Source organism: Xenopus laevis, chromosome 4S (assembly GCF_017654675.1).
Source record: "Xenopus laevis strain J_2021 chromosome 4S, Xenopus_laevis_v10.1, whole genome shotgun sequence".
Taxonomy (NCBI): Eukaryota; Metazoa; Chordata; class Amphibia; order Anura; family Pipidae; genus Xenopus; species Xenopus laevis.
The window spans coordinates 84286019-84312811 of NC_054378.1; the positions used below are offsets into that span (position 1 = coordinate 84286019).

Here is a 26793-nt window from a genome sequence, read left to right on the forward strand (position 1 = left end):
TTTTGTTTCCAAAGTTATTACAGTTGAAATAAGGTTCCCATCTTTCTCTTAGGGGCATATTTATCAAGGGTCGAATTTCAAGTTTATGGGTGTTATTTTAAACTCCCATGAACTCGAATTTGACCAATGGAAATTTATTTTAAAAAAAATCACATCTTTCATAGTCGGGTTAATAGGATCGACCTACAAACTTGAATGGAATTGGAATCGAATTTGATTAGAATCTTAAAAACTTGATTTGAGTTTTTTTTCCGAAAAAAATCGAGAATTCAAAATTACGAATTTTCACTTCAAACCTTGATAAATCTGCCCCTTAATGTCAGGGACTGAACCTATTTCTGGGTCACTTTGCCTGGCTGGCATTTATACTGCTTTGTTTTCTTGGAGTATTAAACATGAATTTGGATGTGCGTTGATACAGCTATGGGGCAAATTCACTAACCTCCTGAAAATTCAGCAGCGATGGCGTTGCTCACATCGCAACACTTCGCCAGGCGTAGATTCGCCAGGACAACACTAATTCACTAAAATCCAAAGTTGCTTCCAGGGCACCGAACGTTGCGAAGTTGCGTTAGCGTTACTGCACCAAGCGAAGCGTTGCTCTAGCGTTGGCTAATTTTTATACGGCGGGAAGTTAAAGTTCAATGGATGTATATTTTGCAGCAAATACATTACACTACACAAGCCCAGGGAACCTTAATAAAATAAAATAATTGTTGTTATATTGCCCCTATATGTTCTGGGCCATTGGTTGTTCTTGGGCATTAAATGTAAAGTTGCCACTTCATTTAGATTTTTTGATTTAGTTAACTGGCACTGTATTTATTACACCTATGTGTTCTGGCACTCTATTATACTTATGTGTGAAGGATGAAGCTGTCACTAAATTTTTACTGTTATGAGATTTATGAGTTAATTTTAGGTGAACCAAACTTGCACTTCAGAAGTGCCGTCATAGCACCCCCCCCCCCAAGTATATGTTCTGAAGCTGCAGATTTCTACTCCCACATGCATACTTTGTCCAAAAGACATCCTGAATACTTACTGTGCATGCACAGTCGGATTTTAAAGAGAACCTGCAAGAAAAATGGGGGAAGTGTTTGAAATCCGGGAGAACGCAGTAGGATGACCGGGCGTGATAGGTAGGAATGGGCGGGGGGGGGGGGACAGCTCTGCTAACATTCATTTGCACTTATTTAGGGCCTTAAGGTGGTCATACATTATAAGATCTCGCCAAATGAGTAGATCTTTTTCCTGATATGTCAGCCAAAAGTAGGGCAATATCAGCCTAATCTGATCGTTCAGCCCTAGGGCCAAACAATTGGAAAGGGCAACTGCCATTTGATTTTACCCGCAATCGAGGACTGCATCGGCTAGTTGATGCAGTCCTCGATTGCGGGGAAAATCATACCTGCGCTATCGACACCTGGCCAAATTTTGGACAGATATCAGAGGGGGTAGGCCCAACATGAGAAGGCCCCATGCTGATGGCCACCGATTTTTAGTTAGTAAGTTGGTGCAGCCATTACTACAAATATTTAATTTGGCCAAACAAAAGGAAATTAACATAGCAGAGTAAAACACATGTTGGCAATATGCATGTAGTAAGTATGTCATATCATTTATATTTCCTCCAGGTTTCTCAAGGCTCTTCTGTTAAATATGAGGCTGGGAATTTTTCCTTGTTTTCAGAAACTGTCGAAAAACATCTTCCTCAAGGAAATGAACATCTGTTACAGTGGGCCCAAAACAGTTATGGAGCAGTGACATCGTTCACCGAAGCAAAACTGTCCAAAAATATTTACATCAGAATTGGTGAAGGTATGTTTTTCCAGGTGGATACAGTTTTACTATATGTGCATATATGTGTGTCTAGATATAATAATTAATTGACTCCACCTTGACATTTAGGGGCACATTTACTAAGGGTTGAATTTCAAAGTGCTAAAACTACGAAATGCGACCATCGAATTGAAAAAATTTGATAGTCGAAGTTTTTTTTTTTGTTTAAAACAATTAAAATTGTTCGATCAATTGTAGAAATCGTTTGAATCGAACGATTTAATCGATCGAACGTTTTTAAAAAAAGAAAAACTTTGACTTCTAAAAACTTAGCCAAATACTGGCTATAGGTTCTGGGAGGTCCCCATAGGCTAACATAGCAATTCGGCAAGTTTAAGGTGGTGAAGTGTCGAATTCGACGTTTTTTTTAAAGAGACCGTACTTAGATTTTCGAATGGTCGAATATTCAAAGTTTTTTAAATTCGAATGAATTTTGGCCTATTCGATGGTCGAAGTACCCAAAAATTACTTCTAAATTCAACGTTTTTGAATTCGAAAATTCACTTCGAATTCACTTCGACCCATAGTAAATGTGCCCATTATTATTATCCTATAGCTCAAAAGTTGCTTAAAAGTCTGTGGATTCTATTAAGTGATGATTATTGCATGTCAGATACCAGAATACAATGTGTATCCCATATCTATATTGACTTTGATCAATAGGCCCCTAAAAATCCTACACATATGCCATAGAGTTGGCGGTAAATACAGGACCCCATTGCAGCCTGTTGTCACTCCCTAATTTCCACATCTTAATACAAGCAATTTAGGGGTTGTAAGGGGGGAAAGCCTAAATGCATCCCCTCATCAGCCTCTCTCAGTGCTGTCGAAACGTACTGTATATGCGTTATTGTCCAAGATATAAGAAATCCCTGTCTACAGTAAAGTTTTTTTTATTCTTACGCTGTCTATATGAATCCTGTTGTTCAGGCCTGGCTGGAGGCACCTTTTATAATGTGTTTTGTTGGTGAGTGCTGACTTCTTATCATCTATACAATGCTGCCAAGAACAGGAAGTGTTGTATTCATAAGGGCAACTGCAGGTCTCTACTCTCTCAGTCTTCCATGATGGAAATACTATTAGCAGTATTAAAGCAGTATTAGCTAGCATTTATTTAGATAGCTTTCACTACATTGCTGCTTGGTATGTCTACGGCAATAGAAATGGTTGCATTGACTTATAAATTGATTAAAAACATGTGTTAAAATAATCTTGGATAATAACATGATGCTAGCATCCCAGTCATGTCCTTGCAAAATTAACAGTTATCAGAAAAATAACATTTTAGTAAACATATTACATTTTGTGTATATTAATTGCATTGCACTCTTTGTTTTATATAGATCCAGTTTTTCCTCTGACATGTAAAATAGAAAAGAATTTTCTTTCTCTGAATTATCTTGCTCGTTATCTTCAGCCTCAGCCTGCTCAGGGTTGCAAATTAACATCTAATGAAGAAAGGGAAGTTCACATAATTGAATTAGATGCTCCAAGCTCCAAACAATACAGGTAATATAGGTGTATATATAATATATATATGAGGTTTTCACTATTAAGTTAACATTTAGTGGCAGATTTATCTAAGTGTGAATTTTGGAAGGAAGGACCAGATCTGTAGATAAGACTATCAATGAATGACAAGCTAGCTTTTTCTTGCCCTCTATACAATTATGAATATTGAATGTCATAAGCAAACATGAAAATGTCCTTGAAACTGTGGCATTGATACCTTTACATACTGCATACTGTATGTCCTCAATTGACAGAACACTTGGGGTTTTTGCTAAAACTTGACTTTTTCTCACTTTGTTAAAAAAAATCGACCCAAACCAAAATACGCTTAATTTACCGATAATACTTCTCGGAAAAATTGGTGCAACTTTTTCCAATTGTCGCTCCAAAAACACGAGTTTATAAAATTTTCGCCTGGAAACTTGAATTTATCAGATTATTGAAAGAAATCCCTTGCAAACAACCGAAAACTATAAAGAAGCCTGAAGGTTGAAAACATGTTCCAATTGTTAAAGGGATCATCTGCCATTGACTTCTACATGATTTCAGATTCAAATTGTTAGCATCTTCAGAGCATAATAAATCTCGAAAAAAAAAATTCTCTAAAAGTTGTAGTTTATACTGGAAGATCCACTTATGAGCTGGAGTTGTGGGGGCACATTTACTAAGCTTAAGTGAAGGATTCGAAGTAAAATAACTTCGAATTTCAAAGTATTTTTTTGGGTACATCGACCATCGAATAGGCTACTACGACCTTCGACTTCGATTCGAACGATTCGAACTAAAAATCGTTTGACTATTCGACCATTCGATAGTTGACTACATACTTTTTTTCTGAACAAAGAAAAATCCTTCGATCGATCTATTAAAATCCTTCAAATCGTTCGATTTTTCCTTTGATCGTAGGATTTGTGGTAAATCCTTCGAATTCGATATTAAAATTCGTAGGATTTTACTTCGAGGGTCGAATTCGAGGGTTTATTAACCCTCGATATTCGACCCTTAGTAAATGTGCCCCGTGGTGTTACTATGGGTATAAAAAAGCATTTTTTCCAATTAAAATATTTTTAACACATTACTGGCCAGTTAATTGCAAAGATCTTTATTTTTATCTTCTCATAGTCTATACCCATAATTGCTAACTCTAATCATTCCAAATGCCAAATTCCATGCCAAATCTGATAATTGCCAACAACTGATTTCCAGGGCTCTCCCTGTTTCAGCTGCCAGTTGCTGGGCATTCGCTTCCCTTGCTTTGTTCTGGTATTTTGATTGACCAACTGTACAGGGGTACAGAGCCTTATAAGCAGCCTACCCCTAGTCCGCCACTGAAAAAGGTTAAGTGGGTGCTGCTCTCTGACGGCCAAGCATGCTGAGGCAAGCGCATCCACGCTCATTTGCACACGCACGTCTTCATTTGCGCCCCGTTTGTGCATGGGCGCGCACGTGCATCCTCACTTGCGCATGGTACGCACTGGGCGCATAGTGGCTGGTCGGGATGCCTGGGGCGCTGGCCCAGCATTGCCTGTCATTGGAACTCTATTTTATGTTTTTTTCTCACTGACCAATGTATAATAAATCAGATTAACAATGGAATCATTATGCCACTTGTGACCAATTTTTATACCACGTCAGTTATAGTAGGCATGAAATAGTAATATCCCTCCAAAAGCAATAATGAAAAGAGGCACTAGAGGAAGTCCTACCCAGGTCCATTTTTTGAAAGCAGACCCAACCTGAACCTGCGAACCAAATTCAAATTTTTACCCATTTGGACTCACTTGGACTCAAAACCGACTCGCAACTGTCTTATCTGCAATAACTGACCACCATTAAACAGGAAGTGCAGACCGAAATGACCCCATTACTAAACTGTTTAAAATTGTATTAATGAGTAAAACTTGCTATAGATAAGACCCGCAAACCCACTGACTCGCTAATTCACATCTATATCCGCATCACAAAGTCCTACCCACAACCTGCAAGCTACCTGCTTTTCTGTGGGTAACCTGCAGGTACCGGAACTGCTGCAGGACTCTACACCAGATTAGCAAATGTTTGCAATTATGTTGTCACACACAGCTATGACAATAAGCTGGCTATCCAGGCACTGTGCAGTAAGGGATCACAGGAAAGCTGGAGGAACATTGGTTTTAATGAGGTGATCTTGTCCCTAATTGTATAAAATTGTAGTAGCCTCTGATCCCAAGGTCAGCACAATGGACAGTATATTTGGCCATTTTCCAATGTAACTCTTTGTAATGAACAAGCATATAAGAACCCTGTTTGCTTATTTTGCAAATTTAGTCTGGGTTGTTTTCTCCATCATGAGTTTCTTAAAAATAGCTTTGACTAAAGATGTTGGGGGGGGGGGGCTTATGCTTTTTTTTGTGTGAAAACATGATATACTCTGTAATGGAAATTTAAATTAACTGGAGGAATTATTGTTTTTTTACTCGCATGAATTTGATTTTACTCAAATATTTGACTAGTTATTAATAAAGTCGAATATGTAAAATTCTGACTAATTTTACTGACTTGAAAACTTGAAATCAAATCGAACTCAACCAAACTCGATTCGAGTTTTTTATTTTATCTGAAAAAAACTTGAATGTCAGGAAGGCTACAAACAACTCCAAATTGGTCACTGCACCTCTCCCATTGACTTATACTGTAATTCTGCAGGTTTTAGGTGGCGAATAGTCGAATTTGAATTCTTAAAGGACCAGAGTATGATAAATCCTAGACGAATTTGACAGTTTTGACCAATTCGACCCTTCATAAATCTGCCCCTATATGGGAAACTTTTACCTAATTGTAACCATACAACAAGGGTGTTGAGTGAACCTAAAACCTTTCTTTAATTTAGGTGTTGTTACTTGGAGATGGGCCAAGGCTCACTCTGTGATAGAGAAATAACCAAAAAGACCCATGTAGAAATGATCGAATTATCCATTTCATCATGTTGTACATTGTACCCTTACTGGATATTTAAACCTCAGTTTATGGTCAAACAACTGCTGTTTCCAACAGTCTGCAAAACACGTGCTTTACTAAAGCGCCAACGTTTTAATTATTTGGCAACAAGGTGGAACACGATGAACTCCAACAAGTATGCTAACAAAATATACTTGGAATTCTCTTCTTACTTTTAATTCTCTATTCACAGTTCATTCCAGGTGGACATAATAATTGACATCAGGCCACTTCATCCAGGTTCTAAGCTTGCCAGAAATCTTGTTCTTATCCTCAAGTGCAGAAATGCTGTCAACTGGGTTATCAAGACACATGATGTTGAGGGAAAGCTGGAAGTACTGGTAAGTTTCTCTGGGTCTCTTGTGAGTAGAACTATGTCCCAACTAGAGAAGTATTGTCTTGGCCTTCTTTTAAATGTAGTAACCCAAGTACTATATCTTTATACAATAAAGTCAATGCAAACGTTTATCACCATAAACTTGATGAATTCTTTAAGCCTTCAGTCCTTAGACTATTGACTGACTGCTCATACATTCTCTTGCTGTTACATTTCTGTAGTTCTTGTGGAAGTCCAATTTTACCATTCAGTCTGACAGCAAATTCAGTCAGCAGCTTTGAATTGATTCAACTGATAGCAAGTTATCAGATATGCAAATAGGTTTACATTAGACTGGTCTTCAGTGCCTACTCCAGTCTCCAGTGCCTATTAACTGTAGTTGCAGGCCTGTGCCTCTTGTCCTTTGAGAATCTAGTAAAATCCATGGCAGTATACATACATTACCACTCCTTGGTATTAATACAGTCCATATGTTTCAAATATGATGCTTAGTTGGGCTAATGCCTTGAAACAAAACGCTTAAATAAACAGGGCATTGTCTGTACATTTGGAACATGCAGCCTGTTTCCGATGACAGATTTTTATCAATTCACTTGCAATAACACACATTCTAACACCTTTCTGAGCTAAAGTTATCTTGAGTGTTGTAGTATCGTTAGGCTTAATGTATTTATAGGATACTAAATATAGTTTATGCTATGTTATTCTTATCGGCCGCTAATTTTTAGAATGTTATGCTTTGCTGTTTCAATGAATAACTTTCTTTTGTGCCACATTTTCCAATATATTTGTAAAAATATGGAAAAAATGGCAATGTTTACAATATTGTGATGTTAAGATTTTCAGTAGGTATTAATATCTTGATTACTTTTAACATTGCAAATTCATTAGTCTAACATCAAAATCTTTGAGTCTAGTAAAGTGGAGAGCACATATCAAAGATTAAGTTATAGCTATTTGGGTTATGGTACAATTGGCTTGTAATGACCTTGTATTTTACATAATACCATTGTTTGGGTAATAGAAATAGCTTTGTTAGAAGTTAATATTAGAGCTAGACCATAGTAAACCTTGTGAAACCGCTTATGTGTATCTATACACACAGAAAAAAAAAGCTGTTGCACTCTAGGGACTTCTTTCAAATAAAAAAACTTTTATGTAGATCAACGTTTCAACTCTCACTGGAGTCTTTATCAAGATAAAGACTCCAGTGAGAGTCGGAAAATAGCAAAAAATATAGGAAACAGGTGACTCGCGCTATATCCGAAGGTGTACTCCTCCTTTGCCGGTACCCAGTTAATTCTCCATGTTTAGCATGCAGTGATATGTGCATTTGGTGGATACGGTGCAGATGCAATTTAATATATAGTATGTATCACTAGTACATTGAAGCACAGTACGGGCTGAGCCCGCGGGGGATAACTCTTAATTCAATTGGGTCACTGAGAGGGTCAGATCCATGAGGCGTTATTGTTAAGTACCATAAGTGAAGCAAGTGTGTTAAACCAGCGGTGCTGCAATACTAAGCATGCATAGGTTACAATGCTGGTGGTATCCGTGGTTCTGAATTAAATATATTAAAAGATTGATGCAGGCAGAAACAGCGGTGCTATAATAAAAGAACATGTACCACTGACCTCACCCTACCACACGACTCAACCACAAATTGACTTAGTAGTGATTATATTAATTATATTGATTATTAATCCAGCTATAATCTTACTCTCTATATACCATTTATAAGATGATGACCTCGAGTCAGAACAGCTTTTCTCTCCTAATCTTTCTTTTCTCAATCATTTTTTGGCTTATTATTTTAAATGACTAAAAAAAATTACTAAAAGTAAAAGTTAAGTTTTATTTCATGATGGGATTTCAGACTGACACAGTGGGAAGATGAAACTTGTGGGTCATACTCTTTCTCCACTAACCTATTGTCAATATTGCTCTCTGTTGCACTGTAGTAAATGGGCACATGCTTCATTTTGATGATGCCTGACCTTGCAGTAATTGCTTAGTAGTTTGCTAGAGATACAGTATGCTTATCAAAGAGTGGGTTTCTTAAGGCAACAGGAATACTATCTCACAGTGTAAGGCACGGGAATTTCTTAAGTTTCATATCTGAGGATTTAGGTGCAGCATGACTGACCTAAATGTTTCTTGACCATCATGTTTCTTGATTAGGTTCTGCTAAAAGAAAGATATAAGAGATGTGTAAACATGTGCTTTTTAATGTTTAGTTTCTCTGTCAACCCCTACAATGCTTAACCAGACAAGGGAAATCCCAATATTGTGAGCTCTTGCTGTGTTTTACTTAAAATATATTTTTATATGGAGGGATCCAACAAATGTTTTTCTTAATGCGCAACTTAGCATAATACTTTGGCAAATTACAGGAATGCCATCTCCCATATACTGGATTTAATTAAATACCTTGTACTTGATCCTAATGAAGATCTAGTAATTCATCATTGGAAGCAAAATAATCCAGTTGAGTTTAATTAATGTCTAAATGTTTTTTTAGAAGACAAGTTATGGAAATCCATATTATGGAAAGATTCCATATCTGGAAACCTCCAGGTCTCAAGCTTTCAGGATAACAGGTTCCATACCTGTATATTTTTTATATCATGATTTACATGAGAATTTTCACACAGTTTGGCTATACCAGAAACTGCATATATTGTACATTTCTCAATGTGCAGCCTCTAGACCAGTGATCCCCAACCAGTAGCAACATTTTGCTCACCAACTCCTTGTTGCTCTCAGTAGCCTTAAAGCAGGTGCTTATTTCTGAATTCCAGGCGTGAATGCAACTTTTGGTTGTATTAAATCCAGGTATATTGGCAAATAAAGCTTTCTGTAGGCTGCCAGTCCACATATCGGCTATCAAATAGCCAATCACAGTCCTTGATTTGGCATCTCCCACAGACTTTTTTCATGATTGTGTTGCCGCTTAACTCTTTTTAGATTTGAGTGTGGCTCATGGGTAAAAACGTTTGGGGACGCCTGCTCTAAGCAGTACTCACAGTCCAGCTAATATTCCTGCTTGAAACAAATGCATAAACCTTCTATAGTAATAACCCTAATTATAATTCTTTCATCATATATATATATATATATATATATATATATATATATATATATATATATATATATATATATATATATATATTGTAAAAATTGTTCTCAATAGATATTTTGTTTCTAGAGATTAAATAAACCTGACTTTTTAGAAAGAAAGTGTTTAAAAAAGACTTTCATTACTCTTCATTATGCAGAGCCTTTCATCTCTGGCTAGTTTATTGATTCAAAGAAATGTTTTTACTAGTTGTAATGATCAACACTGTTTCTATTAATTTAATGCTATGAATGAAACTAGTTTTTACCTACAGTATGTGTCCCACCATTATTGATTTTCTGTGGTTTTACAGGCTGGAAACTGGGGTGTTGGGGCATTAGGTTCTTATTTGTTTACCTATGCCACATGAGGAATTTTAATCAGCAGTAATCAAATTGCTCAGTATATGTCACAAGTTATTTTCTTTCTGCTCAATTCACTAGGATTTGCACACATGGGTAAATTGTTCTCAGGCAAAAAATAGTAAAACAAATAAAATTAAATGAAAAAAAAAAAAATATATATATATATACACATACACACAAAGTACTGTATATGGGAGATGAGGTGCGTTTTTATTCAGACAGAAAACAGTGAGCTTAGAAGTGAGATGCGTTCATTTGTGTACCTGATGATCTAATTCTGCAGGGCTTGGCAGTGACCACGCTCCAGCAGACTTGAAATCTGATTCCACTTTGGTCTCTTAATCCGAAACAGATGAAAAAGGTCATAAATATTGTTACAGATGTTAGTAATTGAGGGATATTTATTCATTTGAAAGAAGTGTACATAATCAGATGCTTCACACTGTATCTAATCACAGTCTGCTAGTCGAGGGCAATAGGCACATGTAATGCTCCTGTAATATACTGAAATTAAAGGTTGATTGAAGGATGAAAGTAACCCTCTACAGTGTACCACAGTGATTTTAATAAAGAAAGATTTTCAAGAACAAGACTATATTTTTTCTTCTTGTTAATGAGAAACTTTGTAAGTTCCTAATATTAGTATTTTCATTCCAATATTTGTATTTGCAACAAGGCATTTAGGGTTTTTGTTGCTCTGTATGCTGAAGTTGCTGCTTTGTCACAGTCACAACCCCCTGTTGTAAAATATAAGGATATTATAAGTTACCGAGGATTTCTGTGACCTTATGTTTTTATACAGGTCATGAAACTCCTAAGGGACGTCTAATATCCTCATATTTTACAACAGGAGGTACTTTATTTATTATAATACACAAATTTCAGTGAGTCATGTGACAGAAATGACATCACTAAGCTCCGATTATAAGGAGATAATTTACAGGATATTCATGGCTCTTGTGTATTATAAGACATTGCCCACTCTTTCGGGCTCAGATACATAGTCATGACAATAAAATGAAAGCAAAATTGCTTTAAATTAAGAAGATAAATTATTTATTCCATAATACTGTTTTAATGTAATGGCTCCTCGTCGGTTTTATAGAGAAGATTCTGTTGGCAGCTCTTGAGCCTTTGGATATAGATTTTGATTTGTATATTACAGTAAATGGCTAATTTACAAACATATCTCCTCTGATCCTAAATATGCCTTAATGTGTTTTACATTTTTTGAGAAAGGTAATCTTGTAAAATACCTTCTTCGCCTTCAAGCATTTGAAGAACCACATAGGTGGTGATGTTAAGTGTAACATTAATGTGACCTTGAAATATTTCATATAATATCCCATATATGTGTTGGGGCTGTCTTACTGCATTCCTCAAATAAAGCATTCTCAATATAGGGTATCAAATCATTTCATGGGCTTTAAAGTTGCATCTTTGGAAATTGCCTCAGGTGAGAAAGCACTTTTGATTCATGTGCTTAAATGTAAATGGGTATTTTGTACACACAATAAACCTTACCGTTGCACTTCTAAAATACACAAAATGTAAATTGGAAGCATATTTCATTTAATCAGCAATACTGTAGGATAAAACATTAGCTCCATTTGAATAATTTAATTTTTAATTTAAATACTGTATATTCTGTTTTATGTGCAGGGTGGTAACACAGTCAGCTTTGGAAAAGAGGCCGACAAGTCATTGTTCACAAGCAAATCAGTGATCCCTGACATGCCATCGACAAAAGCAAGTTTAATGAAATGGGCATTTGACAGGGGATTTAGCCCTGTAACTTCCTACACATATGCACCAGTTGCAAATCAATTTCAAATCAGGCTCTTTGATGACATAGGTGAGTGCTAAATACTGGCCAGCATCTCTTTTTAAAATAAACAGTGTGTCACTGCTCTGAAAGAAAGGTTGTGAAAGAATTGCCCCTGTTGGGAATGTGGAATGACAAGGTAGAAAAGTTGAAAAGCAGAATGGTAGCTAAAATTGTGTCTGTAGAGTGCTGGTAAGTTACCTTAGAGTCTCTCTGGGTATGCATTGTGCAGTTTGCATTAGATTCTACTTTCTGCTCCTAATACATTACATCATTTACCACCTCATAATTTTAAGCTACAGTTTTATCATAGTTGATATTCACTGTTAATTTAATTTATTTGTGATATAAGGTTTGCAGCTACACAAACATTATTTTGTTAGTGTTTTGAAATGTAACTCTATAAATCTGTAAAGTGTAAGATTTATAGCTAATATGGGCTTCTATGGATTACTCTTCAGTATATGAATGTTTTTCTTGATGTTTGTACATTTTTATTTTTACAGAATTGAATGATGAAGATGAACATTTAATTCCTCCAGAGCTAATAATGCTTCTAGATACAGATAAACCATTTGTGCCTGAAAAATTTAGCCCAATAGACAGAAAGAATAGTAAGGAGGGGGAGGCTGTACATTCCTCAGACATGTTGGATAAAATAATTCACAATCTTGGAATTGAAGAACTTTCTCAAGAACATAAAGAACCGGAAGAAGTTCAGGGGAATATAAACATAGCCCTATCGGTGAAATGTGATAACCAGAAGATGGAGGCTTCAATAGAAAAGGAAAGTCTACAGGTATTTAACCTTTAATTTACTGTATCTCAATAGAAATATAGCCAGGGTACAATCACAAAAGTCCATTGGCTTCACTTTCTGACAGTTATTATTGCACATATTTTTCCATAATTCCATAATTGTTGTTTATGAAAAATTTGAATAACGTGTTATTTTACAGCTTGACTGTGACAGCAGCAGCTTCTTTATATTTAAACTTGCTTTAGTATATGACTGTGTCTCTTTAAGTATCTTAAACACAGACTTTGCCTACTGTTAGTAAGAAAAATCAGCCTCCATTTTTAGACAGTCTATTAGGCAAAAAAAAGTCTGTCTTTGCAACCTTATTTTTTACTTTGGGTATGGATTTTCAAGCATAACGGTGATCAACACATAAACATGTGTACTGTGCCTTTAACTACCCCGGAGAAAGGAAATTCCAGCTATTATTTATAGTCCCCAGTTGGCCTTCTTGCTTTTCAGGTACAAATCATTATAACTGCCAAGAAGTTGGAGTGAAGCCCATTGCAACCCTAGAGGAATAAACCTGTACTTTTTCTTTTATTGTCTTATGAACTAAAATATAATCATTATGTTTTCCTTTGCTGTGCATTCTTTCATTGAAAGTCACACATATACTAAAATATAAAGCTACAACACCTTGGAAAAGTATTCATATCCTTAACCAATTTTCAATTATTGCTGACATAAAAATCCTACCCAAAGATTTTATTTGGATATTTTTTATTTCATAAATTTGAAACTCATATGTCATTGCTTATTTTTAGAAAAAATTGAAGGAAAAAACAATAAAACAATACATTATGTTGTTTGTAAAAGTGTTCAATTTTAAAGCCTCCTTTTGTGTCATTAATATGAAAAAATTATTTAAGGTCAGTATTCCGGGAAGAATTTGGTCCATTCCTCTAAACAACTTATTTAGGTTAATTGTATGAACTTTGTGCTCCTCGGTTGTTAAAGTGTGCTACAGATTCTTTATTGTATTGAGAGCATAACTTTGACTGAGCCATTGTAGGACACAAAGATTTTAGGTTGCGACTAACATAAATGATATTTGGCCTTACATTTGGTTCATTGTCCTAATATTTTAGTAGAATGAAACACATTCTTTTGAGTATTTCCCTGTATGTTGTGTCATCTATTCTACCTTTCTTTATTAACAAGATGCCTAGTTCATGCTGATAAAATGCAGCCCCACAGCATGAGCCTACCAGCACCATGTTGTTTAGTGGTGCAGACATGTTTAGATTTGCATCAGACATATTTCTTTGAACATTGCCTTGAAAGCAATATCTTGAACTCATATGACCTCAAAAGTTTAACCCCCTCACATCACTCTGTCACATGGTCCACTTTTTCATAGCTTCTTTTGTGCCACAATCTTAAATAGGTCACTGTTATGCCAAACTTTTGATATGACTGATCCATACGTATTTTGAAATATGGTAGGACCATGTGAAAGTGGTAGCATTATGTTGTTGGGTTGTTAAAGCGTACCATTATGGTATTATATTCAACTGCAGTTTAATTTCTTTTCTCAGTAAGTGGTAGGCACTGTATCCAAAGAATTCTAAATAAAAGTAATTTATTTATGTTTCTTCAGTAGTTATCCTAGTTGCCAACATTTGGAAATATTTTTCTAGGTAGATTGTGGCTAGGTTAATGCCTTACACAAGGTGTGCTCTTAATGGGTCATTTTGTCTACAGTATACACAACCATATAGCGTGGTTATTGCATTTCTGTTATTATTATTATCTGACCCTCATTGAGTGATAAGACACAGAGTAATGCGTTCTAGATGTAAACAGGCAACATGACTTACCCCACTGGGATCTGAAGGATAATGGCTCTGTTGAAGAAAACATTTCTTTGATCTCATTGCTTACTGTGAAGCACAAAATGGGTAATAAGGACATATCTACTCCTTTTATGGTTTATCATGCAAATGCAATGATTATTTTGATTGCTATCATCCATGGTAACACTAAATATATTAAGACTGTGCTTCTAAATGGTGTTATAGCTGTTTACTTATATCATTTTTAAGGCATATGGATACATAGAGACTGAGCTTTCTCTCCTCGATCCAACATGCCGTGCATCAGAAAATGCCACTCATTTTATCTTAAAGTCCTCTTTGACTGGATGTGGAACACAGCATAACATTGACGACTTAAAAAACATTGTTTACTACAATACTGTAAGTAGCTTAACCAGACATTAGTATCATCATCAATATAGTCATACATGATTCAGTTATCAAATCTCTTAATCAGGTGGACAAAGTGTAAAAAGTCAAGTTTCTCTTTGTCTCTGCTTGGTATAAAATTAGTTTTTGGTTGATTATATTTTTAAAATTTTGTGAGATAATTTCAGGAAATATTTTTTAAATTAAAATCAGAGATGTGAGCTCTGATCCTAGAATAATAGAAAAACCTGGCGTTTTGGGTAAAATAGTTGGTAAAAGTTCTCAGCTTTGGGTAAAAGAGTTGGTAAAAGAGTAGAGTGGCAGCTGGCAGTTTAAGGGTTTTTCGGGCCGTGTCTGTTTTGAGTAAAGTGTTGTTTTGAGGAGAGATTATAAACACAATAGGAGTCATGTGAGAGGTGAAGGTATAGCAAATGGAAAATGAATACATATTCAGATTGTAATATCTAAGACAAATTCAATAGCATCGTAATAAATGAAATAATTATGACCGTCTAGTATGGTATATAGTCAAAGTATATGTAATCCCAATGCCAAAAATACAGTTTTCTACACTATTAGAATTATAATATCCTTACAATTCTTATAATGTACAAATATTATCAGAGTATTAACAGGCAAATGTTCTCATGTAGAAGCCATAAAAAACAATGCATAATAATTTCAAGTAAGAACATAGCCCAAAGTTTTCTAACTGTGCATGGAGCCGACTCCTCACTGCTCAGTATCTTGTTTACTTTTTTATTTTTATTGTTAGCTCCCAAATATCTGCTTTTCAATAGTATGGATGTTTTTTCTGTTGCCCAATGGTTTTGTTTTTTTATTTTGTTGGATTTTTAGTTACTTTCTGCAAATGTATATCCTCAAAGGAAAAGCGATCAGGTCACTGCAACTGATTTATCAGAAGACCTCAGTTCCAAGCAGTAACACTGACAGCTTTTCCTGTGGTGTTCTAGATTGTTATACAGCTGTCACCACCCACTGAGGGAAGTGGCTGGTCTAGCGATTACGTGGATTTGGAATCTGGAGATAACGGTTTTCCGGGAGACACAGATGAAATTGAAATAGGTCTTCCCTACTTGAAGAGGCCTGAAATTGTGGTGGTATGTCCATTTCAGGAAACAAGAACTGTTCATGCTTGCAGATGATTTATATTGTCTGTCATTCAGTAACAAAGGATTTACCAAAGAATTTAGTTTTGGAAATAATTCAACTCAAAAAGTTAAATATTTTGTTCAGTAATAAGCCACAATTTGCAAACAAAATATAGGGTGTGCTTAAAACAGCTGATGCCTTTTGAGTTGTCATTGTTGCACTGTGTTCATCATCCCATCCAAAAAGTTCTAATGGTGGCTGCCATTTTTTAGTATTCTTTTAGAAATGGCATATGGTACGCAACGTCTTCAGTATACACAATGTCATTTTTAAAAACTTTTATAAACTCTTCAGTTAAACAAGTTCGTAGGCTGGAATAGATTTTGACTCTTTTCCAGAATCATTCTTATCGCACATGTGGAGGTATACAAAGAGCAGAATATTGCTGGTGAAATAACTCTTTGGTTTTACAGATTAAAGGGTTAGTAAACCTTGAACACATTGCATTATAAACTGTGGTACAAATAAATCTTATGTACAGATACTTGTATACTGTAAGCTGCAACACAGTTCATAATCTAGTCATGATCCGTATTCTCGCTTTCTTTTTACTTCCTTCCATCTTTACTTAATCACTTTAGCTGTCGCTTAAGTTTTTTTTTTTCATATAATTTCTGTGTTTTATCTTCTCCTTTTCATATAATTGTCTCTATTTACTACCCCAAATTTCCTCTTTTTTTCTTTTCTTTCTTACATTTCTCTTATTCTTGTAAATGCTTCCCTTTGTTTTTCCCTCTTAGTGTTCTGCTATCCTCAACTAAACCCATCAGTTATTTAATCCTGCTTCAGGGTATGGTGTTTAGATTCAAAATGCCTTTCAGAATTCTACTGGATAAAGTTTGTGACTTTTCGCAATGCATCACATCAGATAAAGAGATGTAAATAATATACTGTACTGATTTTGATATTTTTTTCTTTTTAACTTCAATCTTTTGCGCCTTTTAGTTCAACTGCACAATTCCACAAGAGACCAGGTCTTCTGAAGATCTTGTAATGTTTGTACGTCCAGAATCAACTATAAACAATGTTACATTTAACATGGATCTCTATAAAACAGATTTGTTCCTTACTCCCTCGCAGAAGCTCTTCTCTGTTGCTGAAAATGGACAAGTATATGTGGAGGTATACAAAGAGCAGAATATTTTTTCTAAACTACAAAGCTAAGCTAAGCCCCACATTTTTCCATCTTTTCTCTGTTGTACATAGCTTTATGTCATCCCATTTTTAAAACTATCAAACATTTATGAACAATTGATTTTTAAATAAGCAGGGTTTTACTTCTATATATTAATCATTAAAGGGATTGTGTCATGTTCCTTTTTTTTTTAAAAAAAAAAAAACAATATTAATTTCAAAAGTGTAAAAAGATATTTTCATATTTATTTTTGAAATTTGACATGAGGCTAGACATGTTCTTTTTTTCCCTGGTGCCCTCAGTCATGTGACCGATAAAATGTGATAAAATTCAGTGATTCTTTAGAGTTGTGGCAGACGAGGCTACTGGTGGAGATTAGTCGCCCAGTGACAAATCGCTTCTTCTTCAGGTGACTAATCTCCCCTAAATGCCTTCCTGCCGGCTAGAATGTAAATCGCCTGCGGGATGGCACTCAGAACATTTTTTGTTTTCCAAAGTCGCCTCACGAGAAAACTTTGGATGACTTCGGAAATTGGAAGGCATTTAGGGGAGATTAGTCGCCCAAAGAAGAGGCGATTTGTCAGTGGACAACTAATCTCACCCAGTAGCCTCATCTGCCACCACCCTTACTGCTGTGCTGCAAGTTAGAATGACATTACCCCCCTCCCCCCAGCAGTTGCATCTCCCCATGACTCATCTTATCTGAAAGCAGTTCCATTGTGAAGTGCTGGCTCTTTCTAAAAGCACAGGATCAGATACAATGACTTTAGATGGCTGCCTACATTTCAATATTGCAACAAAAATTTTTTTTTATTGGTTCAAGAATTACATTTTAAATGGTAGAATGAATTAATTGCAATGCACACAGTGTAATTTAGTAATAAAAACGACACCATAACAATTATGACATTATTCCTTTAAATAAACCAAATAACTTATTTATGAATTTATTTTCTATTTGCATTACTCTGCAACGGCAGTTATTCTTGACCATATTGACCAATATTTGACTGGCCTTAAGGTTTCTCCTGACTGCAGTAATATAATGTAAACAGCAAGTTTTCTGACAACGATAATATTTAACTTAGACAGCGTCACACTATTACTCCAATTCTACTGTATATCTAGAATCCTACTCCTGATACATGACAGGACGTCTAATATTATTCATATTATTATTTTCCTTTTAAAAATAGAACAATTGTTTGTTTTGCAGGTTTCTGTAACAAAGGCAGAAAAAGACTTGGGGTTCACTATACAAACATGCTTTATTTCACCCCACTCCAATCCAGACATCATGTCAGAATATACTATAATAGAAAATATATGTCCAAAAGATGAATCCGTGAAATTTTACAATGTGAAGAGAATGAACTTCCCTGTTCTTTCGGAACAAATGGATAAAAAGAGATTCAGCTTCATGTTTAAATCTGTGTTTAATAACTCACTGCTGTTCCTCCACTGTGAGTTAACATTGTGCACCACTAATGGCAAAGAGATGGAAGGGCTGCCAAAGGTAACTCTTTAGTCCCATCTGCCTTTTCAACTCTTATTATCTTCTAAACAACAATACTTTAAAAAACAGCAATCTCCACTATAGACTAGCCACTGCCAGTTACTGTGAGGAAATTTGGCAATGTGGCTAAATTTCTTTGGCATGGTGAACCTTTCTTACTGTTTGCAAATGTAGTGATTACTTCAAATAGGCTTCCTTTATGGGCCTGTGCCGCTGGCCTCAAAGAATTAAACTATGACTTATGTTACTCTAAATTCTAAATACTGTAATATCTTAAAACATGAAATATTTTACCAGGATAAAGGCAAAATGTTAATTTTCCTGTTTCAAACTGTTGCTTTCATAGTAATGAAATACTTTAAAGCTTGTGCCATCTATCTAATCAGACAGCTTTGTTATACCGTTCTCTTCATATCTTTCTGATTACATGCAGTGCACCAACATTTTCTGTGTGTGTGGGGGGAGGAATTATTCAGGGAAGATTTCAGTTGCATATGTGATGTTCCATCAAGTATAAGTTGTTGGGTGACTAATTCTGCTCCAGCTGATACTGTCATGCCAAGTCTGTGAATGGCATTATTAGTCTGTATGTTTTGCTGAAAATGCAATAAGGTTCAAATGGAAACCTTTACATTTAAAGGGTTGTTGTAGGGGCTTCTTTGAGGAGAAGAACAGATGGCCCATAACAACTGTAATCTTGCTGTAGTGTCTCAGAGAGTCGTTTGATAACAGTGTTCTTCTTTAGAGGTTCTCCGTGATCTAAACATTGGCATTGTCCTATTTTAGTTCACCAAAGTCAAATAGGCCAACTCTAAAAAGGTTGTTTTATGCAAACTATAATGCCAAAGACTTGACTTTGGAGTTATAGTTTGCTGTACTAATGGCTATGATGATCAGGCCCTGTCGTGCCTAGCTCTGTTTTGAAGCATGATACAGAAGGGAGGAGATTGCATTAATCTTTGACTTAGAGGGGCTAAAAGTCTGTCAGTAAGCTAGGCACCCATGAGAACATATCTGATACACTTGCTTACCTTCAAAAAAAGGGAACTTCATGGATGGTTGCAGAGGTGTACAAACACCTGGCCAAGCCCCCCCCTTCCCCCACAGGGAAAAATCTTTACAGGGGCTTGGCCAATACATAACTCTACTTCCTTAGCTCTCACCTCCCTGCAAGTGCTCCTGAGCATAAAGCAACTTCCCCGGGCCCAGGCTCTCCCTGTCCAAGCGCATGCCTGCCATTGCTGGCAGCTGGTGCTCGAATCTTCAGTGGCTAAAGAGGAAGTTGACCCCACATTCCAGGCTCCCCTTTTCTCCGGGCCCCACTGCGAAGTCTGCTTTCTCTATAGTTATGCCACTGGACGATTTTCTTTTTTTCAACCCAAATTAACTGTGTATATTGAACCCTATTACTGAGTCTGACACTACCATCACTAATGGGGATCAGCAGCTGTGCATTTTCCTACACAAGCAGTTAAAGGAACACAACATGCAGTATTTATCTCATTGACAAAATGAGGACAATGTGTTTTTATTCAAGAACCTTATAGTGTAGCATAGGCTGTTGGGTTAATCTCAAATTGCCTGAAATGTTGACATCCAATGCACACATGAAACAGTACCCTTCAGCTGTGTGTATAGAGGGAGTTTGGTTAAAATGATTCAGAAGTTTGGTATCCAGAAGATACTAAAATGAATACATATTAAAAGAATAAAATTTGCTCCTCTGCCTAACATTAATGCTTAACTGTGCTGAATCTATTTAAATTCCATCTCTCTGCATTGATGATTTAGCTCATGCCTCTTTAAAGTGTGATCTGATTTTGTGCAAACTAAACTGACACTTTTGTATTTTTTGTCCTCTCTGGTATTTATGAGAAACTAAAACACCTTCACCACCGAAAGGTTTAATTGTTAATCCTCAATTAACCCATTGTGATTTCATTCTTAATCTCTGTGTGCTTTGTCTGTATATACTTTGATGTACACCTACTGATTTCTGTCTTAGTGTATTCCTCCCGATGAAGCCTGCACTTCTCTCAATGTTGAGATGATTGTGGCAATGATGCAGAACAAGAAGACATTCACTAAACCATTGGCTGTTATTAGTCCCATAGTAAAAACTCCAGGTAATGTTTTATATTTCAAAAACAGCATGGTTATTTTATCAGTTTATCATTTTATTTATTGCATTTATTTTACTGGAATGATACAAATCCTGTATGTTTGATTAAACCTTAAACAGGATATTCATATTCTATGATTTCACCATAGTGTTTTTTGTGTGCAAAACAGAAGTAGCTTGAACATATCATAAAGCAGTTGCAGCCACATATATACATCTGTTCTGAAGTTACAGCATGGCATAGCAGCCTGCTTAAAATATTTGGGCCATAGGATTTAGCATGGTATAAACATTTCAATACCAAAGATATCCTTAAATGGGGATGTTAAAATTTTACATAGAACTGTGAGCATCTGCGTTGTGTTGTTACCTCATGATAAAGGGAGGACCAGTGTATAGTTTAAAGAAACACCAGAGAAGTGATTAGGCAATCTGATACCTATGAAATCAACAATATTTATTTTCAAAATAAAGAAATTTTAAAAGCAGCTGTTTGTTTGTTTTGTGACCTTTTTATATGAGCTGCAGGTAATATTTGGTGAAAGTTCCATTTAGCTGCTTCCTTGTGAAGAACAGATTAAAGGAGAAGGAAAGGTACCAAAGCAGTTTATTGTTAATAGATTAGCCACAATAGTGCAAGCTATAACACTAGTTATTCTGCCGAATGCTTTACCATACCTGAGTAAACGGCTCTAGAAGCTCTCTCTGTTTGTTTAGGATAGCAGCTGCCATATTCACTTGGTGTGACATCACTTCCTGCCTGAGTTTCCCTGCTCAGTCATAGCTCTGGGCTCAGATTACAGCAGGGAGGGGGAGAGGAGCAAACTGAGCATACTCAGGAAGTCTGATACAGAAGTTCATGTGTATACAATAAAAGGAAAGAAATGCAGTTTTTCTTTTGACAGAGGGCTCAGAGCAGCATTACTTTGAGGGTTTACTGGTTTATTTATATAGACCAGGGGTGTCCAAACTTTTTGTAACAAGGGCCAGATTTGGTGAGGTGAAAATGTGTGGGGGCCGACCATTCAGCCTGACATCAATTCCGAGGTAACTAGCTTGCGATCAGGATCATTCACTCCTGGAGATGGACGTGTACACGACATTTCAGAAGTGAAGAAGTGGAGTCAGTTTGGACTTATTCTCTGCGCCTCATTTAAACAAGGAATTGCGTAGTAGTAGCAGTAATATTTGGGCACATGATTAATGAAATGATAGTCTATACTGCTGCCTGTGTGCTGAAGGTGTTAGCAATAGACACGTACTGGCACATAATGTTGCACCGCTCTCGCATACTTCTTTATTTTACTGTACTGGCACATCAGTACGTCTATTGCACCTTCAGCCCTAAAGAATTATGTGAGAGCAGCGCATCACTTTGTGCCAATACGTGTCTATTGCTAACACCTTCAGCACATCCTGACTTTGGACATCCCTGATATAGACCTTTCTGATAAAGCTTACTTAATTTTAGCCTTTCCTTCTCCTTTAATTTATGTAATACTGTGTGTCTGCATTTTTGTATATCCCTATAAGCCTTTACGTGCAAACAGTCAAATAACTCTGCTGGGGGGCTTGAGATTAGCCGTGTTGCTGATCAGAGGCTGACAAGCACTGACAGCACTGGGCAGAAAAGAATGTACAAGATAGTCAAGGCATTAAGAATCTAATTGTCTTTGGCTGAAACAATTTTATTTAGTTAAATGGAAACACATTTTGGGTCTCAAGTTGACCTAAATCATAATTTGCCATTAATTACTAATTTTTGTGTATCCCTTTATGCAGGCCCCTCCTTGAATACAAACAGGCTAAATGTTACTCAAGGTGAGTTCCATAATAATTATTTTCTACTAGTATTTTATTTGTTTTCAATACCAGTAAAGCTCAAACATCTTTGCATTGAAATGAATTCTTTGTTTTGTAAACCATACATCTTGCATCCACCCACCAATACTGTTCTGCTGTTTAATGTTTTTTATATGCCCTTCGTTAGGGCTGTTTCCTTAGTAAAATGTCAGCTGTACTGTTATGTCTGATCCTTAAGAATCAGGGTGAAAGTATATCCTATGATCTGAAATCTGGGTATTCTAAAGATAAAAAAAAGTTAGTCAGTCTGTTTTGCTATCAGCGTAGCAGCGTTATGCTGGCTCAGTTACCATCAATTAGAAAGAAGCAAAAGAAAAACAAATCAATCAAAAATTAAGACGTTTCAGAACGTTTTGGATATGTTTCCACATAATGGATCCCATACTTGCTTGTGTATATCCATACTTAAATGCACTTTCCTTTTAAACATTTCTATGCTTTGGATGTCAATAAAGGGAGTCTCTGACTTTTTTTTGTAAAGGAAGTAGTGTTTTTCTGGATTTCATTTCAATTGTGCATATACATGCCAGATTTTAAGAACAATGGATTCTATTTCTGTGATTTCTGTCCTTTTCCTGACATCACTTATTTTACAAGCAGTTCCGCTCTCCACCTACAAATGGGAACAAAGCCAAGTAGGTTTTGTAGCTTACAGAATGGAGTTGGCTTGCATGGCAGACATAAGTGATATTTCCTTAAATCATAGTATTGCTGTTAGTGCAGTATTTATAGGCCATTGCTATTAGGTTCTTCCGCTAGAATGAATTCTTCTTATAAATGTATGAGACCAACGATTTCTAAGAGCTATAGGTATACCCATAAAAACAAAAGAACTGCAAGTACAGCAGATGTTATTTACTGAATTCCACGTAAAATGCTTAGTAAACAATGTTATTGGTTTTCTTGAAAACAGAGATGAAATCTTAAAAATCTTTGAAACGTTTATTTTTTATTGTTTTTTTAAAGCAGTTTTCTATGGCCTGGATACTCCAACAGTTGTAGGGATTGCATTTGCTGCATTTATTATAGGAGCACTATTAACTGGAGCGTTATGGTTCATCTATTCTCACACAGGTATGTAAAGAAATGGTTCTACTCTTTTTTTTTCTGGACCAGTAACAACATTGTGTTTTTTTTTTATATATCTGATAAAAGTTTGCCATGGTGCAGTAATGCATAAGTTGTTTGCTTTTAAACAGGTAGTTAGTAAATTATACCTATTGATTGGTTGCTATGGGTTACTGTTGTTTGGGCAGACAAAGGGACATATAACGGGAAAAAAAATAATCACATAAAAATCTCAATAATTTGCGGTATAGAATTATCTCACATGTATAGTCATATGCCATTTTGTATAGTGTATGTTTAACTTTCGTTTATATTACCTTATATTCTTAAAAGATTTCCACACTTGCAGTAACAGAAAATGCAGTAGAAACAGGAAAGACAATTTCAGAATTATAATGCACATAACACATTGTATATAAAATAAGAAGAACTTTTTATCCAAGTTATTGTATAATTTTGGCTCTGAATTGCATCTGGAAATTGCTAAAAAAAAGGAGCCAATATCAAGCTTCTATTTTTCCGAGACAGAACACTTTGTGATTTTATAGTTGCATTTGTGCTTTGGGCTCACTTCATTGCAGATAAAAGCTAAGCCTAAATATTTTGTTTTCTAATCTGGTTTTCTAAAACAGCTGCAAATAATATTTACAACAAAATGCCTTCTTTCACTTTTTTCCACTCTAGCCACGTAGCCTCACATGAACGGATTAATTCATATTTACTCATATCTGAAACATTACACTGTAATGAAACGTAATCTGTTAATCCAAATTGACATTTGCATCCTTTCATATTGCACCTACTGCATACACTGTTATACTGTAGATTAAGAAAAATCTGCTGCCTGCTCTTTAGCTTTTGATGCTGTGCAATCTTCAGTAAATCGTACAGCCAGCTCTGATTCTTCAATGCCAAGAAAACCAACATACGCAGACTTCCAAGCTGACCAAAATAAACAGTTGAATAGAAACATGTATATTATACATTCTTGAGCCAACTTACAAAATGAGTTCCACCCTTGTGGTTTATGGGTGTGCATCCCTCATAAAGCAGTTGAATTATCTTGCAATGCAAATTGCTTCCTTCTGCTTTATTGTTGAAGTTTTTTAATGGTTCAGGCATTATTCCCAAAATAGTGAAAAATATTACTGGTGTATTTGTTTTTAACTCTTATTAAGTGTTACAGTATACATTTAGAAAACTGTTTAAATGAACACCAAAAATGCAGCTTCCTAATATCTATTTATACCTTTATATCTGTTACATGCAGAATAACATTAACTCACTGTTTTCACCAAGCTGTAGTATTGCACTGTGTTTTGATACTTCTTGGCACTCAGGGTGCACCTAATGTGTAACCTAATGTGTAACAAATGCAACTTAACAATTTCAAAATTGTAAACAAAACAATTTCATTCAAAAGAATGAAAAATACATTGGGTGATCAGGGCACTTTTAACTTAAAATGTAACGTTCATTAATTTTCATTAACATAACACTTAAAACTTTGCCCTGTACCATAGCCCTGCCATAGCATGAGCAAAGACCTTAAGACGGTTAGGATGTGCTTGGGGAATGTGTATTGAGTAACTTGCCCTGGATACTATCAATGTTTTGTGTATCCTGCATTGAGGGATGAGCACTGTGCTTAATTTAAAACCTACAGTAAAAATTGGGGAATTTACTAGAGTGTTTGGTAGGCACCTGGGGTGCAGAGGTGTTAAGGGTATATCAAGCAATTTGAATACATCCCTTGGTTTACTGTGTTGAAGTAAAGGTATTTGGTAATAGGGACTAGAAAGTACACACATAAGTGTGCTAAAAAATGTAAGAGATTGCAGTAATTAGGGACAAGCGTGAGCACTTGGAAGGTTGAAGTAACGGGGAACCAATGAAAATCTGCAGTGTAGACCTTTGGCTATATCAATGAAGAAAGAGCAGATTTTTTTAACATTACAACTAAAGTTATTGTCTTACCATTTCCAGGGAAAAGTCACATCAATCTGAATGCCACACATAAGCCAGTTTGTCAGCCACCAACAAAGTACAAAAGCTTCAGGGCAGGCACTTAGTTTACTTTACTAGTTTATTTTTAAACTGTGGCTTTGAATTCTTGCACTTAAATATTCAGCTGTAAGCAGGAGCAGAAGATGATCATGTCACCTCGAATCCCAGGTCTGCTTAATCATTCACAACAAGTCACTCTGCTTTGTTTCCAAGCCTCACACAGAACACAGCACCAAAGTAGTGAATTTGTGGTTTGTGATGTCAGTGGTGTATGTGAGGCGGAAATTTTATACATCTTCATTTCATTTGTTTCTTCTGAAAAAGAAAACTTGGAAGAAAATATAAAATTGTATAAGTTTGTAATATATGGTTGATCGCTGGGGGGCTGCACAAAGGTAACTGGAAAATGTTTTTTTCGTGTTACTTATCTGCCAAATTTAGGAATTTCACTCACTGTTTTTTATTATATTATTACTAGTAAATATTGCATGGAATTGCATTTTCTGTTATTACCATGTCCACAGTATTTCATATTTACCCTTTCAGTCTCCAGAACCACATTGTTTTTAAGAAGATAGGTTCTCCATTGCAGAAGAATAAAAAATCATGCATGGTAAATGCATGGCTTTTGCATAATAAGTACTATTAGAAAATTCTAATTGATAGCCCTACATGCAGAGGACATGTGATATTGTGAAAAGATTTTTTAAAAAAAGGAAAAATGTAAGAGAAATGCAAATGAAAACTATAAGCAAATTATCATTCCCTTAGATGAACCTTTGCACCTCTCTGCTACGTTAAACCCCCTTCTCCCAACCCCCTCATCTAAACTGATTCACATCTGTTAAGAAGGGCTTATTTGGAACTAGTGCAGATGTTACTGGAATACAGTTTGAGTCTGGGCAATACATGTGAGTTTCATCCTTCCATTTCATTACACCAC

General features: G+C 35.8%; 1 protein-coding gene across 3 annotated transcripts in view; it reads left to right on the forward strand.

The window, feature by feature from the left end:
• Positions 1 to 26793, forward strand: part of tgfbr3.S (transforming growth factor beta receptor III S homeolog) — a 108877-nt gene that overhangs the window by 65059 nt on the left and 17025 nt on the right. The window contains exons 5-16 of one of the 3 annotated variants that reach the window (XM_018261023.2): positions 1638 to 1821; positions 3186 to 3351; positions 6524 to 6671; positions 11816 to 12008; positions 12485 to 12777; positions 14826 to 14978; positions 15941 to 16087; positions 17085 to 17261; positions 18491 to 18790; positions 20796 to 20916; positions 22695 to 22733; positions 23742 to 23849. In XM_018261023.2, coding sequence (XP_018116512.1) covers positions 1638 to 1821; positions 3186 to 3351; positions 6524 to 6671; positions 11816 to 12008; positions 12485 to 12777; positions 14826 to 14978; positions 15941 to 16087; positions 17085 to 17261; positions 18491 to 18790; positions 20796 to 20916; positions 22695 to 22733; positions 23742 to 23849 — 2029 coding nt within the window. The remainder of the gene's footprint in view (positions 1 to 1637; positions 1822 to 3185; positions 3352 to 6523; positions 6672 to 11815; positions 12009 to 12484; positions 12778 to 14825; positions 14979 to 15940; positions 16088 to 17084; positions 17262 to 18490; positions 18791 to 20795; positions 20917 to 22694; positions 22734 to 23741; positions 23850 to 26793) is intronic. The other 2 variants (XM_018261024.2, XM_018261026.2) reach the window with 2 other exon arrangements.